Genomic DNA, 17,199 nt, shown 5'->3' with positions numbered 1-17,199 from the left:
AACCTTAACAGGACTTTTAATGTCCACATGACCCCTAGCCCTTAACCTAACCCTAGGAGATATGCACATTTTTTCTATTTATTTTGAGGATACTGGGTTCTTAGGGTAGGATGGAGAGTGCTTCTTCCTGGTTGCTAAGGCAACACAGGTTATAACCCCCCTCTTTATCTTTCCCTAACCCTAACCCTAACCCTATACCTAAACTTAACCTTAATCCTAAATCTAACCTTTAACCCTAAACCTAACCTAACCTTTATTCGATCCAAATACCTAAACCTAACCCTGAACCTAAACTTAACCTTAATATTGACGTCTAAACTGTGGAGCCAAATAAGACATTTTCTTGGTCATGGCCAAAAACCGTAGAAGCCTGTTTATTTTCAAAAATAAATATAAAATATACATAATGGGACATAAAAATATTTTTTTCAAAATCAGTATATCTGAAAGAATTTAAAAAATTAAAAATTTCATTAAAAATTACAAAAACTATTTAATTTTTACACATAAACGGCTCTAGTCCAACCACACCGGTAGAAGCCACATACACACCAATGGGCTTCGTACAGGGGGTGTGGCTTGGACAGGCTAGGGAGTATAAAATGAGAGGGAGGGGCAGGGCAGAAACCACTTGCTCATGAGACACCAAGGGAGCAACATCAGATTGGACTGCAGACCAATTCTTACTTTCAGTTAAGTGTGCCACTGCCTGAAGAAGGCTCTGTAAAGAGCCGAAACGTCACGCCGGCACACTTTTGTTATGGTTTCTTAAAAATAATATACATAAAAAAAATCAATTGGATTCAGCTAAAAAATAATATTCTTTTAAAATATTTATTTTATTATAAAATCAATTCATTTACTCCGGTAGTAATTTAGTTTGCTCCGGTAGATTTGTATTTTTTTATTTAATTTTTAAACACTAAATTTGTTCTTAGTTTTGATAATTTCTTTCATAATATTCATTTAGTTACTGTTTTCGTTTACAAACTTTTGAATTTTAACATTTTTTTTATTTCTGTAGTAATTTAATTTGCTCCGGTAAAAACTTGTTATCTCCTTTTGCTTTACATTTATTTTCTTTTTTAATCTCAGTTTTGATTTTAATTTTATTAAATAATAATCAGTCAATTTTCATTAAAAAATATTTTGGACTTTATTAAAACAGCTTTATTTTGAAGGAACTTGTTTATTACATATATATAAATATAACTTTCATCTACCCTCATGGGGGATTTTATGAATGAGGATGGTTGGACCAGGGTGCACTATGGGAGACACCAATGTCCCCCACAAGGCTCCTGGAACCAGAACCATGGGCCTCCCAGAGGATGGACCATGCACCTACTTTCTCCTATGGGAGAAGGATTCAGTCCCCTAACCCTAACCCTAACTCAGAATAAGAGTTGAAGTCTGCTGTGGATCTTGATCCGATGCCCTGCCTAATTGATGTTACCTTTCTACTCCGACTGAAAACGGCTTCCTCGGTCTGGTGTCACAGTGAGGGGTTTTACATCAATGCTTGATTTGTAGTGAATGTACGTTGCTTTGCTGTATTTGTGGCGGTTTAATAAATGACACTTATTATTCTAGCAAAAACAGCCTGAGAGTTTTCTTTTATCCATTGCTCTGACCCTTCCCTGAACCTGTATCTATCTTGTTAAAGATAATTTCACAGAACAGGGTTGCCAATCAGTATGGCCTCTGTTTTGGAGCAGTTTAACTGAAGAAAGTTCTGATTCATCCATGCCCTTATCTCCTCCAGGCAGGTAAAGAGGGCAGCGAGTGAAGATAGAGATGACAATGAAGAAGATGATGCTCCAGTCCTGATGTAAAGCTGTGCATCATCGGCATGACAGTGAAAAGAAATGTTGTGCTGATTACATGCTGCCTTTATGTCAAATTATTAAAGGGAAAATAGCAGGGGCCCTAGAAGTGACCCTTGAGGGACACCACAGGAGGCACAGACAGTCTGGGACTTGGCATTGCCAAGACTAACACATTCCAGCCTATTGGAGAGGAAAGACTTAAACCAGTCCAGGACAGTGTCACAGAGACCGACCTCCACATGAAGACGGTGGAGGAGGATATTATGGTCCAAGGTGTCGAAAGCTGCAGTGAGGTCAAGGAGAACAAGGAGGGAGGGAGAACTAGTGTCGGCAGCCATGAGGACATCATTGGTGACTCTCAGCAGTGCGGCCTCAGTACTGTGAGCTACACAGAAGCCAGACTGAAACTTCTCATACAGAGAGTGTTGTTGTAGGTGCATCTGCAGCTGAGCAGCAACTGCTTTTTCCAGCACTTTTGACAGAAATGGGAGGTGAGAAATTGGGTGGTAATTAGAAAGAACGGCTGGATCCAAATTATATTTTTTCAGAAGAGGCCTAATGATGGCAGTTTTAAGAGGCAGTGGAACTTGACCAGATTGCAGTGGCTTATTTATTATTTGTGTGATTAATGGACTTATTACAGAGTGATTGGATTTAATGAGAGACGAGGGGAAGGGATCCAGGGCACAGGAAGGTTTAATTTTCTTGATGATGGTCTTCACTTCACTCTGAACAACCTCATCAAAGCAGCTCAGGGACCCAGAATGCAGACGGGTAGATGGCAGATGAAGATCAGGGAGGCTATGGAGCTGAGATCTAATGGAGTTAACTTTGTTTTTAAAAAATGAAAGGAACAGGTTGCATTTTTGAACAGAGTCCTCATGAGATTGTTTAATGGGATTAAGGAGATGATTTATTGTGGAGAAGAGTTGTTTAGAGTTTCCAGGGCAGTTGTTGATGATGTTAGAATAATATTTGGACCGTGCTTATTTAAGAGAAAAGGCGTAGGCTTTCTTAAGTTCTTTATATGCCTGCTGATGTACAGAGAGACCAGATGATTTTACACATCTCTCAATAGCATGGTCGGCTGCTTTCATCTTGTGCAGCTCAGCAGTGAACCAAGGGGCTGAGCAGGAGAAAGACACCAGCATTGCTTTAAAGGGAGCATGGAGGTCCAGAAGCTCCTGGAGAGATTGGTTGTAGTAATCAACAGAGTCATTTGCAGATGAATGATTGACAGTGGTCAGGGAGTGGAGATCAGAGGACAGAACCTCAGGGGAAATGTTTTTAAAGTCACGGAACTGGATAAGTCATTTAGGATTAGGAGCAGATGAAGTTGAAGGTACTTCCAGGGAGATGACACTGTGGTCTGAGACACCCAGGTCATATACAGATAAGTTATTGATACGTACAGTGTCTGTAATCACCAAATCCAGAGTGTGCCCCCTGTTGTGCATAGGGGCATCAACATATTGAGTGAGATTGAGAGAGTCCAAAAGAGACTTAAACTCTGCTGCCAGAGGGAAAGAGGAATTATCAATGTGGATATTTAAATCTCCAAGAATAATATTTTTCACAGGAAATGCACAGAAAAAAGTGAGGTCATGCATCTCTGAGTTAAATGAAACATGTGGTTTGGGAGGCCGATAAATCAACATAACATTCATCAGGAGGGGGGCTTTGAGGTTGAAGGCCAAACATTCAAAAGACAAAAAGTCCTGAGAAGCTAAATGTGATAATTGTGATAACCTTATACCAACTTTCATCACTGTGGATCAGTTAAAACATGTGATCAGCAGTCCCTTGCTGATGATACTGAACCCCCTAAACCATCTGCAAGCTGCAAGGCTGAAACAAAGTTTCCATTTCAAGTTATAACCTTTTTTGCTTCTGTATCTGAAAATATTTAATATAGTCTGTATGATTATGATGTTTGTCCAGAAGAGGGAAGCAGAGTTCACAGGCTCAGATCATCATCATACTGAAGGATGCTGGGAGGAGGAAGAAGAGGAAGGGGAAGAGGAGGAGATGGTACTAGCAGAGGCTGAACAGATACTAACAGCACAGATACACAAAAACAGAGGAACTGACTAAAACACATCAGACTCACAATCAGACAGGCAGTGAAGCTGCACACACAGCTTAACACACACACACACACATATACACAGAGCGAGAGAGCTGCAGTGAGGCTAGCTGCTGATAGCATGCTGCACAGAGACTGATCTGCACACAAACACAACGATGAGACATCCGAGGCTTCCAGGTCAGTGAGTTTTTTTATGTGTGACGTGATGATGACAGCTGTTTCCATGGAGACAGTCAGTCTGTTTCTTCTTGATCAAACATGTGAGCAGATTCAGGTGGATCTGGATGTCTATTAACACTGCAGAAATACCACAGATTTGTGTGTCTGTGTGTAGTCACAATACAGCTTGACATATAGCTCATAAAGGGGTGGAGCCTACTGACAGTGGTGATGTCAAAACGAGGAGTAGGGGGGAGGGGCAAAGGAGAAAGACCAGATGTCATGGCAACACTTCAGGCAGCCAATGAGGAGCTGAGAGCCAAACTGACAGAGATTCAAATCGAACTGCAACAGGAGAAGAGCAAGGTAATAATAACTACAAAAACCCAGAGACCCACTATAATATTTTCACTAGAACCATGTGTTTTGTGGTTCTGATTGTACCGCTGTCGGATCAAACCAGGTGAGCCGGTTGGAAAGGGAGAAAAGCAAGGAGCTTAAGGCAGAGCATCATCGAGCTACAGTCATCGTGACTGAACTGAAGACCAAACTTCATGAGGAAAAGCTGAAGGAACTGGCCATTACCAGGGAGACACTATTACAGCAACATGAGATGGAGTTGATGAGAGTCATCAAGATCAAAGATGGAGAAATCCAACGACTAAATGGACTGGTCCAAATGATGAAAGATGGATCAGTGGACAAGGTGAGGGAACCATCTGTCTGTCTGTCCATCCATCCATCCATCCATCCATCCATCCATCATCCAAATCTATCCATTATCCAACATTAATCCATTCATCCATCCATCCATCTATCCATGGATCATCCAAAATTCATCTGAATGCTGAGAGATGGATCAGTGAACAAGGTGAGGGAACATCTATCCATACATCATCCTAAATTCAGCCTCATCCAACATCCGTCCATCCATCATCATCCAACATTGATCCATCTATCCATCATTCTACATCCATTCACCCATCATCGAACATCCATCCAAATGTTGAGAGACAGATCAGTGAACAAGATGAGGGAACCATCTGTCTGTCAATACATACATACATACATACATCCTAGATCCATCATCCTACATCAATCTATCATCATCCAACATCTAGCCATCCATCTATAATCCAACATCCATCCAAATGCTGAGACGAAGCTACAAACAAGGTGGGAGAACATCAGTCCGTCTATCTGTCCTTCCATCATACATTCATCCATCTGTCCTTTTATCCATCCATCTGTTCATCTATCCATCCATCCTTTCATCCATCCATCCAATATCCATCCAAATGCTGAGAGATGGGTCAATAAACAAGGTAGTGCCCGTTTGTCCAAATGTCCCATTTCTAATCCTGTTGCTTTATAATGGTTACTGTCATTGTTTTTAGATTTTTTTTGACTTATCTTACTTTAATTAAAACATTTTGCATATGACTAATTCTGATATGTTTTTGTACAAGATCAGCTTCCAGTCATAATATTCCTACAAATACAAAATTGGAAGAAAACATAGTAAACATGATTTTGCAAATATTGCCACATACATATTTTCTTTTGAACTTGGCATGGCCAAAGTGCAAAAGGAAGTGATATCAAAAGAAGCTCTTTAAAAGAGGAACTTCTTGGTCTTTGTTCATGCAAACTGACTCTTCCTCTGGAAGAGACTTAAAAAATATAGAGAAATATCAGATTATTCATGTTCCTGACATCACTTCCTGTGACAGACATCACTTCCTTTGACTGAACATATCTGAACAACTGTTCATCTCAGCAGCATGATTTATTTATATATTTATTGGCAATGTGTTATTAATGTTATGTTTCCAAATATGCATTAGTTTTTCTCATGAAAATTTGATGTCACAGACACTTTAGGGTTCAGAGTTGCAGTGGGTTGGACTTGTTTCAGACTAATTTTCAGTTCTTTGTTCAGGTGAAGGCTGCCCTGTTGGTGGAGGTGGAGGAGGCCCAGAAGAGCTGGGAGGCAGAACGTTGTCACCTCCAGCAAGAAGCTCAGGACCTGCGAGGAGCAAAGAAGAATGCAGAGGAAGCTCTAGCATCAGCTCAGCAGGCATGCCAGGCCCGAGCAGCAGAGCTCAGAACAGCTCATCACCAACATAAGGAGGAGCTCAACAGGACCAAAAGAGACTGTGAGAAAGAGATCCGCCGAATGGTAGGAGGCAGTGTCACACAAACACACGTAATCTGTTTTCATAGTGCCAACACAAACATAAGATGATAATGGAAGTGACTCAAAAAAGTAACCCAGATTGAGACTGGAGTCAAACATTTTCTCAGCATCTCTCACAGATTCCAATAGATTTAAGAGAAAATCATTACAAAACCAGAGATACTTTGTTTTAAAGCTTCTGTAGCTGGTTAAAATAATATTTAATAAACATATACAGCAGAGCTATTCAAAAAAACTGCTCAAGGGCCACAGTTTCCGAAAGCCTTCAGCTCAGGGGCCAGACATCCAGCAAAGTCATTCTGTAAATAAACCAAGTATCACAATGATATGTTACCTTTTAAATCTTTCTTTTATTGCATTGAATCATAAATACAATAAACAGAACCCAAAACCTAAACCCCAGAACTATTTTTTTATATTTGTTTTTTAAATCAACTCACTGGTGGGCCAGACTGAAATCACCCACAGGCCAGAAATGGCCCACAGATCGCCAGTTGAAGAGCACTGATTTACACTTTCCAACAGCAATACAATCCAGTGTGTGCCACTAAAGGTTAATAAAAAAAAAAACAATTTTTTGACAGATTTGTTTAAACTAAAATTAGAGAAACTGTGCAGAAAAACTCAAAATGTGTTTAGACTTGTACAGTCATTCTATTAAAAGTGCTCCATCCATCCATCCATCCATCCATTCATTCATTTTCTTCTGCTTTTCTGGGCTCGGGTTACCAGGGTAGCAGCCTAAGTAGGGAGGTCCAGACTTCCCTCTCAACCAGCCACTTGGGCCAGCTCCTCCAGGAGAATCCCAAGGCATTCCCAGGCCAGCTGAGAAATATAGTCCCTCCAGCGTGTCCTGGGTCTTCCACTGGGTCTCCTCCTGGTGGGATCATATAGAACAGGCCATAGAAGAGGAGTATTAATTAGGGAAATTGTTGGATGGGTATCAGATTCGAAATCTCTGAATTACCTCGGAGTAGTTCTGTCTCAATATTTATCTGAATCAAAATATATAATGTTTTGCTCTTTAGTGTCTAGAATAAAGTTGGATATGGGAAGGTGGAGTTTAGTTCCCTTTACAAGTCTAACATCAAGTGTATAGAAATTATTAAAAGAAATGTCTTACCAAGCTTACTCTATTTATTTACAACTCTCCCAGTTGAAGCAGTGGTGGCTCCAGAGATATTTTTCTGCAGGTGCAAAGGGGGGGGGCTAAGCATTTTACTGAGGGGGCTATGAAGGATCATTTGTTCTTTCAGTTCTCAAGGTCAAAGTGTCTTTACTGTCATTCACACCACATGTGGTACATGAGGTGGAACGAAACTATGTACACAGGGTCCCAGTTGCATCCAACAAAAATACAAATTGTAAAGAAAAACTGTAATACGATCCAAGACATGAACTAAGAACTACTCTAAACTAAGAATACACTAAGCACTAGTAGTACAAAACAATGTGACAAAACAACAGCAGCACGAACATGAGTCTGTGTGAGCAGATGAGGACGAATGAACACAGCATCATGAATTAAATCAGCAGCATGAGATCAGCATCATGGACAGTCAGCAGCACATATCAACAACCAAGTGACAATATAGTGATTTTTTTTTCACAGTAATTTTCACAGTGATAATCCCGACTAGGGATTCCTGAGTCTAACAGCCTCAGGGTAGAAGCTTGTAGTAATAAAGAAGGGTGAGACGGAGGAAGAAGGGTGACACCTTTTCCATCTCAACTCCGCTACATTTGTTTTATTTATTTTTCATTCATTAAAGTGGGACACCAGCTGGTCAGTTTATTGACCAACAAAACTTAATTAATATATTCAACCTTTAATGACCAGAATCAGTCACTGAAGTAGAATATGTTCATTACAGGGAGTTCTAGACCAGAACAAATGAGTATTCATCTGAATGAAGAGACCAAATTGTCTTTGAAGTTTTATTACAAAAATAGTCAAACTAAAAATCAACAACAATAATCAATAAACAATAATAATGGATCAGTCAAGGCTTAATTCTCTTATCTAAGGCAAAATTGACTCTTTGAGCAGGAATTATTTTGGGTTCTATACACACATGAATTTAGACAAAATTTGACTATTTTAATAGTTTACTTTAGGTTTTGGTTGAAATAAGTTATTTAATGTGATCATATAAGTGTATTCATGTATTATCCCTGCAAGCCAGGAAATGATTTACCAAGTTGCATCAGCTAAAAATGGCATAACCAGTCCAAGAGTTGCATCATGTCACCAGTTTCTGCTCCTTACCGGGTCAGTGTTGAGGGCATCACTCATCTTTCTGGGGTTCTGCTGGTGGGTCAGACCAGAATACACCACGAAGAGGACTCGCTGGGAACTGCCCAAAGTAGCTGAACGTGCTGGCTCCATCCTCCAGCTGTCCAGCGCTAGCATAGATGTGGAAGGATGGCAGTAGGCTTGATCCTTCTTCCGAATTATTGTTTATTTGTTGGCTGCAGTCTGCTTCCAAAAAAAATCATCCTTCTCTGATTCCATTCTAGGCAATTTGGGTAATAGAAAATAGTCCATTTTTGCATTTTGTGCACATTTCAAATGTTTATCAAACTTTCAGTAACTTGAATTTTCACTTCCGGTTCGGAGGTTCATTTCCTGTTGTGAGATCAGATTTTTTTCAACTCAAAGTAATTATTGATTTTATTTTATTTTTTATTACTTGTGTTTTGCGAGGAAAATATCACTACAACCACATATTAAATAATATTAACTTAGATGAAAAAGAAAATATTCTGATATTTTGTTGGGGGTGCTATGACTTTTCCAGGGGGAGCTCTAGTGCCCACTAGCGCCCCCCTGGCGCCGCCCCTGACTCAAAGACTCAGAAGTAAAAGAAAGAAAACTGGTTTATTAACAAAACAAAGAAGCAGTGGCAGCATACGTACGTACAAATATAATCTGTGGGAAACACACGAGGGAGCAAACATGACTGGCTGTGGGAAACACAATGCACGAACAAAGGAGTAACACTGGTGAACACGGACAAAAACCTGGAGAGGAGACAACTAACACATGGGGCAGGAACAGAATTACAAAAGGAAAAACACTGGGGGACCTGAAAAACATAACACAAAAATCACAGAAAATCTAATAATAACACAAAACCAGTGAATCTCACAATGTTAGCTTGTGTTTTTACCATAGTCCAACAACATGCATGTTAGAGCTGCTCTATACTGAAGGTCTACATTGTGCTGGCCCTGTTTACAGGGATACTCTGTCAATCTATCAATATCTATCAAATATATCAATAATTAGTGTCTTAATCCATGTGGAGTATGGAAAAAGAACAAAAGTCTTCAGGCTAAGCTAATGCCTAACCAAACAAGAAAAATGGTGTCAGGCTCTTAAAACAACATGTTGGTCTAAAAGAGTTATATTATTCAAAATAAACCTCTATTGCATGACACTGTTTGTTTAATTTGAGGTTGTAAAATATCATTTTTTTATATTTGTATTGCTATCCATCCATCCATTTTCTTTACCCGCTTATTCCATTTTGGGTCACGGGGGTCGCCGGTGCCCATGTCCAGCAATCACTGTGCGAGGGGCGGGGTACACCCTGGACGGGTCGCAAGTCCATCACAGGGACACAAAGAGACAAACGAGACAAACAACCATTCACTCTCTCACTCACACCTAGGGACAATTTAGAGTTACCAATCAGCCTAACATGCATGTTTTTGGTCTGTGGGAGGAAACCGGAGCACCCGGAGAAAACCCACGCATGCACGGAGAGAACATGCAAACTCCACCCAGAAAGGCCCCTGGTTTGAACCAGGGACCTGTTCGCTGAGAGGCAGCAGCTCTACCAGTTGCGCCACCGTGCTGCCCATTTGTATAGCTATTTATATAAAATTAAATTATATAAATGATATATGTTTTATTACATAATTTTATTTTGAAGCATACATTTTGCAGTTTATAATGATTATGCATGATAATTCATGCATGCAATTATCTTCCTGATTGTATAATTTATACATATTGTTGCATTATTAAAAATTTTGCACTGAACAAATAAGTCTGCACATTTATTTAACTACATTTAAAAACCTCTTGAGAGAAATCAAATATGTTGTTGAGTTGTGTGACAACGCATGCACTTTGTCAGATTCTTGGAAATAACGGTCCACGTTTTGTCAAACGATGACCCTTTTTGTTGTTACTGATTATAATTGAGACTTTCAAAGAAAAGTAAAACATTCGTTAACCTTTATTGATTTTGTTAGAATAAGAGACTCCTTATCTAACCTAGTTTTCTCATCTTTATTATATCTGCTTGTAAGGCAAGGAATTAAAAGCCTTTCATGACCTCTCACAGAGGTTAATCGTTAACGAGAAACATTTGCACCTCAGTAAAACAACAAAAACCTCATTTAGGTTATGTGACCTAGTTTGTATTTTTTTTTTATATATAAACCAGTTTGAGAAACAAATTTTATTAGGAACTGTTAAATTGTTAAATTAGCAAGTGCATCTAAATATAGTTTACATTTTGAGATGTTTGTAGACATAAAGTTTAAACAATCCAAGGATGATCAGTCAACAAGTGAGCACTGGTAAGAGTTATTTTGAATGTCCTTGGCAAAATAATGACAAAATTGCTCTCATGTAGTAAAAACTAAAATTGTGAACTCTGTCTTCTACCCTGATGCATGCTCAATAATCCAGGTAGAAAAATCTAAAAAAGTTAAATCTGGTCCTCTGGACATTCAAAAAACAAAACAAAGCAAAACAACAAAAAATGTAGAAACGTTTCGTCTCTCGTCCGAGAGACTTCTTCAGTCTGAGGAGCTGTTTTCAGCTCAGTCTCTTAAATAGCACCTTCTCAGAGTGGATCAACCAGTTTTGCTGCTGACAACCAAAACCAGCTGACCACATGCTCAAGAAGGACCATCAGCCTAACAATGGATCATTAGCACACTGATGGCTGTTTACTATTCAAAGGGGGTTGAGTGATACTAGCAATAACAGCATTGTAAGAGGGGGACAGTTGAACCCGGAGGCCTCCACCCCTGTTTAATGATGGACGGTTTCTTTTCACAAAGATGGCCTCCTTTACTCCTCTCTCAAACCATCGTTCCTCTCTATCCAGGATGTGAACATCTTCATCCCTGAAAGAGTGACCGCTGGCCTGGAGACGAGTGTAGACCGCAGAGTCCTGGCCTGATGATGTTGATCTTCTGTGCTGGGCCATCCTTTTGGCCAGTGGCTGTTTTGTTTCCCCGATGTAAGACTGATCACAGCCCTCCTGACACTGAACAGCATACACAACATTACTCTGTTTGTGCCGGGGGACTGGATCTTTGGGATGAACCAGTGTTTGCCGTATTGTATTTTGTGGAGGAGTTTAAATATTGGTGTCTTGTTCACAAGTGATGGTAGGATCGAGACGGACTGATGAATCGGAGCCTCGTCCTCAGTAATGAGGGCATCGTTTCGGTCGCTCGGACGAGAGACGAAACGTTTCTACATTTTTTGTTGTTTTGCTTTGTTTTGTTTTTTGAATGTCCAGAGGACCAGATTTAACTTTTTTAGATCTGTCTTCTACCGTTATACCACTTCTCCGTAGTTAGGTCATAGAGGCTATAGGTCCAAGAGAGAAACCCAGACATCCCTCTCCCCAGCGACACTCTCCAGATCCTCCTGGGGCAGAGAAGATACACAATCCAGGGAGTTCTGGGTCAGTCCCAGGTCCTTTCTACTGCTGGGATGTGCTTGGAAAACCTCCAGAAGGAGGCGTTCAGGAGACATCCTGAGCAGTTCCACTCTGTGCTCCCCCCAGTTGATGGAGCTCCTCACCCTATTATTAAGGCTGAACCCGGCCAATCTAGAAGGATGCTCATTTTAACCACTTCTATCTGTAATCTTTTTTTTTTTGTTGTTGTTCTTGACCTCATGACAAACGGTGAGGGTTGGACAGACCAGTAAATTGAGAGCTTTGCCTTTTGATTCTTTCTTCACCACAACCGACCGAAACGATGCCCTCATTACTGAGGACGAGGCTCCGATTCATCAGTCCGTCTCGATCCTACCATCACTTGTGAACAAGACACCAATATTTAAACTCCTCCACCTGAGGCCAAGAATCATCAAAGGCCTGGAGAGGGCATTCCACCCATTTGTGGTTAAAAACCATGAACTGACTTCCAAAAAGTATGGGGCGTCTGCCCTGTATAACCAAAGCAGGAGCTGTGTCCACAATTTTGGTACAAAGTTGAGCTAACTTTTAGTGAGGATTAGACTCCACCAGGGCTGTCCTGTGTCTCTGATCCTATTTGTGGTGTTCAAAGACCAAAAAGAATCAAATCAGGTTCAGGCAGCGTCTCAAATTGCAGCCTAATGCAGGCAGTTTGTTACGGAGTGTGATGCGGCTGGGGAAAAAATCTAATGGGTCTGTTTTGGCACCATTTCCAAAAAGTGTAGCCAAACTCACCCTCATGTATCAATTTAAAAAATGAGATGTATTTGTGTGTGTGGTTTATTGAGGTGCAGATGTTTACCTTTAATCAGAAGAGGTGGAAGAGAACTCAGAGAGGTGGAGGTATGCACTTGAAAGAAGAGGAATGAAAATCAGCCGTAGTAAGACAGAGTACATGTGAGTGATTGAGAGGGCGGCTGGTGGAACAGTGAGGCTACAAGGAGCCAGGAAAATGGGGAATGTGTTAAAGAGGGGAAAAAAGAGAGTCCAGGCAGGATGGAGTGGATGGAGAAAAGTTTCTGGAGTAATTTGCGACAAAAGGGTCAAAGGAAAATTTACAAGACAGTGGTGAGACCACCTGTGATGTATGGTCTGGAGACAGTGGCACTGACAACAAGACAGGAGAAAGAACTGGAGGTAGCAGATATGAAGATGTCGAGGTTCTCCTTAGGAGTGACAAGAATGGACAACATTAGGAATGAGATCATCAGAGGTACAGCACAGGTTGAACAACTGGGAGATAAAGTTAGACTGAGATGGTTTGGACATGTCCAGAGGAGGGACAGTGGGTATATTGGTAGAAGGATGTCATCATGAGGCTTTCATAACCAGTCTAAAAACTGCTGATTTAATAAATAGGTAATTTTAGACAAAAAGATACAGATAAGAGATAAGATTTAGCAAAAGTGGGGGCCACATTTTTTTTTTTTGGTTTGGTTACTCTGAAAATAAATCTGACACCTTTGTGCTTCATAACACAGCGGGACTTTAGCAACCTGATGATACTTTGTTTTTTCTGATATAAGCCATTTTGCAAGCATGTACACACCATTGCAACTTTGGCTTTTCAATAGTAAATAAAAGCAGAAGACATGTTTTAAATTCCACAACTAACTTTTGAATTTTCTCCACATTAAAGCAACATGGCTCCTCCATTAGCTCCTCCATCTCCTGCTCACACGCAAATTGTAGGATATTAATCCCACCACTGCTGTCATCTGCAAATATCAGTGAGCAGTGGTAAAGTATGTGAAGGTTTGCAGAAGTCTCAAAACACACCTTTAAGAGGTTACCAGTTGGGGGAGTATCAGATGCTTTCGATTTTTAACAGTTAGGGGTTGGTATGTCAAAAAGTTTTGGACCAGTTGATGGAAAGATGGTGTTAATCTGAGCGACTGCAGATTATGGAGAGACTCTATGGGATGACTACTGATGGCAGAAGTCCAGGAAGAACATTCTGATGTAAAAATGCTTATGCAAGCCAAGCGGATGACCAAAAAGACGGTTGATGTGGTTCAGTTCTTCCTCGTCTAATGTGTTCACACTGATGTCACTCAGGCGGTTGAGAGGAGCTGGACTGGGAAGCTCAGTCCTCACCTCCTTCAACATGGTGTGCAGTGGAGAGCATCCTGTGCTCCAGCATCCACATGTGGCATGGAGGCTGCACAGCTGCAAAAAGAAAAGCTTTGCAGAGAGTGGTGAAGGCTGCACAGAAGATGTTGGAGTTGGTCTCCCCACCATCACAGACATTTACACCTCCAGATGCAGGAAGAGCCACCTGCATCATGAAGAACCCCACTTACCCACTTTTTGTCCTGCTCCCCTCAGGAAGGAGGTTGAGGAGCATTAAGTGTAGAACCACTAGACTGAGGAACAGCTTCTACCCTGAGGCTGTTGACTCATGAATCTCTAACCAGAATAACCACTGTGAAAAATCACATCATGTTGCTGCTGATCTGTTCCATGTTGTGTTCATGCGTGCTCATCTGCTCAGACTCATGTTCGTGCTGCTGTTTGACATGTTTTTATGTTATTAGTGCTTAGTGTATTATTTAGCTGTTTTTCTTAGTTCATATCTTAGATCTTATTGTTTTTCTTTTACATTTTATTGTTGGATGTAACTGGGACCTTGCGTACATAATCTCGTTCCACCACGAGATGCAAATGACAAATCTCTCTGACTCCATTTGTTGTTCTCTTATTAGGCTGAGAGCACCCGGGAAAAGTCATTTGTGCTTTTTATTGACGCTATATGATGGTAAAGGTCTTAAGATGCTCTGGCACCACAGTTGATATTTAAATTACAGCAAAACACACAAAAGAAATAATTTTGTAGTGACTTTATTTAGTAACAATTACAACTATTCATTACATATAAGAATACACCATTTGTTCCCCCTGAAATACACAATTTAGTTTTACGTTGTTGAACATTAAACATTCTCCGCAACAATAAAACAATTAAATCCAAACAACAGAATTGAGTCAAAATGTATCATTTTTTTTACTAGCACTAGTATTTAAATTTGTTTTTATGCATTCAGTAAACCATTTTAATGCTCTTTTTTTTTTGTTTTTTTTACCTCTATTGTCCTCTTAAAGATGACAGCTGTGAGTTGTAGGAGTGAAAGCATCCAGCAGAATCTGCATGTCACATATCTGCAGCTGCTTTGAGTAAACGTGCAAAAACTGGTTCACAATTGGGACTTCAACATAACCACTCAGGGAGAGATGGGTACTGGGGGCATCCCAGTAAGATAAAATACTACAATCCAGTCGGACTAAGAAGTTGGCTCATACTACATTCCACCCCAAACAATTAATTACTTACAGGGAACATTTTATTAGGGTTTGTAAAAGCCCCTTCACTAAAAAATGCATTATTTGCTAAAGAAAAACCTAGAAGTTTATTCTGACTCAGAAGCAGCTTTTATTCTGGACAAACAAGCTTATGACAAACTAAATACACAGAGTGAAGAAAACTGCTGTAAGAAATTAGATAAATATACTGTGAGGCCTTTACACAGCAGGAAGCCTCGAGGTTTGAAGCTATTAAATTTAACAAAGCTAATCACTGCTGCTACCAAACTAAAAGGCACCCCATCCTTAAGTTACTTTTCACGATTAAATCTTCAGAAAAAAGAAAACCATCATATTTGGTCTTGCAAAACTTCTTACACATACTTGATAAGGTACTCTGGATAAATCTGCTGTTTTTCAAAAACTACAAAGATGCTGGAGTCGCCGTTAACGCAGCTGTCGTAGAGAGCGCTGCTGCCTTTCTTCGGAGGTGGTCGGACATAGCTGCTCTTTCCTTTTGTGCATTCCCCCACCAGGACCAGAGCAACAAACATGATCTTGTTTCCGTTCCCTTTAGCGCTGGAATATCTGGCTGAGTAGGAGGCATCTCTGGCAAAGTAGCTCCCTGTAGAAATAACAATAACGCATTTCGAAATGAAAAACATGTCGTTTTGTGCCACTTTGTAGACACAACCCAAAGATTTCATGCAAAATTTTTTTTTTAATTATTGTATCTTGTCGATTATAGTTTACCTTTGCCATAGGCCGTTCCATGGACACCGCACATTCTCCAATCAAAGTTTTGATCACAAATGGCGTCAACCAGGCTGTCATCTGTCCCATGGAACAAGTATTTTTCATTCACAGGTTTCCCTCCATTCCTCTTCTGCATCTGTTCCTTCTGCCTGAAACACAAATCATAAAACTTAAATTCTTAGCATGAAAAATAGACATCGAGTTAAAAGGACACTGCTAGTTTAAACTCCTACTTATTCAAAACGTTACTAGCAGTAGTTTAATATTAGTATAGGAAGGTCTTTGTCCATAAAACAAACATATTTGTGTTTTACCAATAAAAGACTTTCCACAAAGAGGGGTTCTGAATCCTTTCGATGCTGGTGATTTTACTGAGAGGCAAGGTGCGTCTGAACAACTTCTGGATCATATCGAACTCTTTGTGGGTGTTGGAAAGAGGCACAAGCTGAAAGATGAAATTAAAAATGCGTTGATCCATAACACAATTAGGAAATCAAAAAGTTGATTACGGAACAGAACACAGCAAAGGACGAAACGTCAACCAGAAAATAAGAAAACGTTTTCAATATTCACATACCTTGTATCCCAAATCAGGCAGGGCTTTTGTATCCCAGTGTGATGGGACATTTTCAGCTGTGGAGGAGCTGCTGGAGCTCTGTGGTGGTGCACTAAAAAGAAGAATAGTATAGTTGCAATAGTCTTTGTGACACTATGTCAAATAGAAAACATTAGAACTGCAACTTGTATGGCTAGAAAACTGAAGATACCTTTTGAGTTTTTCCACATCATCAGCAGACACAAAGCGAGGCCTCCTCCTGACCTCTCTCCTGGTTGTGCATTTTATATTCTGCTGGTACATCTGCTGGGTTCCTCCTACGTCTTTAAAGTAGAGCTCGTACTGATGTTTGCCAGCTTGGAAAGAAGTCTTTCCATTGCTGTCTTCCAGGTACTGTTTCTCAAGTATTTGAGAAGTGACTGTGACTCCCTCACTCTGAAAAATAACAGCAGGAAACAAAGTACCAATAATTAAAAAGATCAAAATACTTCGAAAACTAGGATGGGATGCATTAAAATACTCATTTTTTACTTATAAATGACACAGTATGAACTAACTTTTTGCCACATTTC

General features: G+C 40.1%; 2 protein-coding genes across 2 annotated transcripts in view; one reads left to right on the top strand and one right to left on the bottom strand.

Annotated features, from left to right (window-relative positions):
• Positions 1–1,789, top strand: part of LOC119416022 (thromboxane-A synthase) — a 15,821-nt gene extending 14,032 nt beyond the window's left edge. Inside the window, exon 10 of the mRNA XM_037683191.1 lies at positions 1,766–1,789. Within this exon, the coding sequence (XP_037539119.1) occupies positions 1,766–1,789 (24 nt within the window). The remainder of the gene's footprint in view (positions 1–1,765) is intronic.
• A 13,883-nt stretch (positions 1,790–15,672) lies between these two features.
• Positions 15,673–17,199, bottom strand: part of parp12a (poly (ADP-ribose) polymerase family, member 12a) — a 5,997-nt gene continuing 4,470 nt past the window's right edge. The window contains exons 7-11 of the mRNA XM_037682760.1: positions 16,839–17,062; positions 16,649–16,739; positions 16,386–16,516; positions 16,069–16,220; positions 15,673–15,940 (exon numbers count right to left, since the gene is read on the bottom strand). Coding sequence (XP_037538688.1) covers positions 15,690–15,940; positions 16,069–16,220; positions 16,386–16,516; positions 16,649–16,739; positions 16,839–17,062 — 849 coding nt within the window. The 3' untranslated portion in view covers positions 15,673–15,689. The remainder of the gene's footprint in view (positions 15,941–16,068; positions 16,221–16,385; positions 16,517–16,648; positions 16,740–16,838; positions 17,063–17,199) is intronic.

Source organism: Nematolebias whitei, chromosome 10, assembly GCF_014905685.2.
Source record: "Nematolebias whitei isolate Nwh7 chromosome 10, NemWhi1, whole genome shotgun sequence".
In the NCBI taxonomy this organism is placed as follows: Eukaryota; Metazoa; Chordata; class Actinopteri; order Cyprinodontiformes; family Rivulidae; genus Nematolebias; species Nematolebias whitei.
The sequence above is the reverse complement of the archived record's forward strand: the minus strand, read 5'-3'. Positions and strand labels throughout refer to the sequence as shown.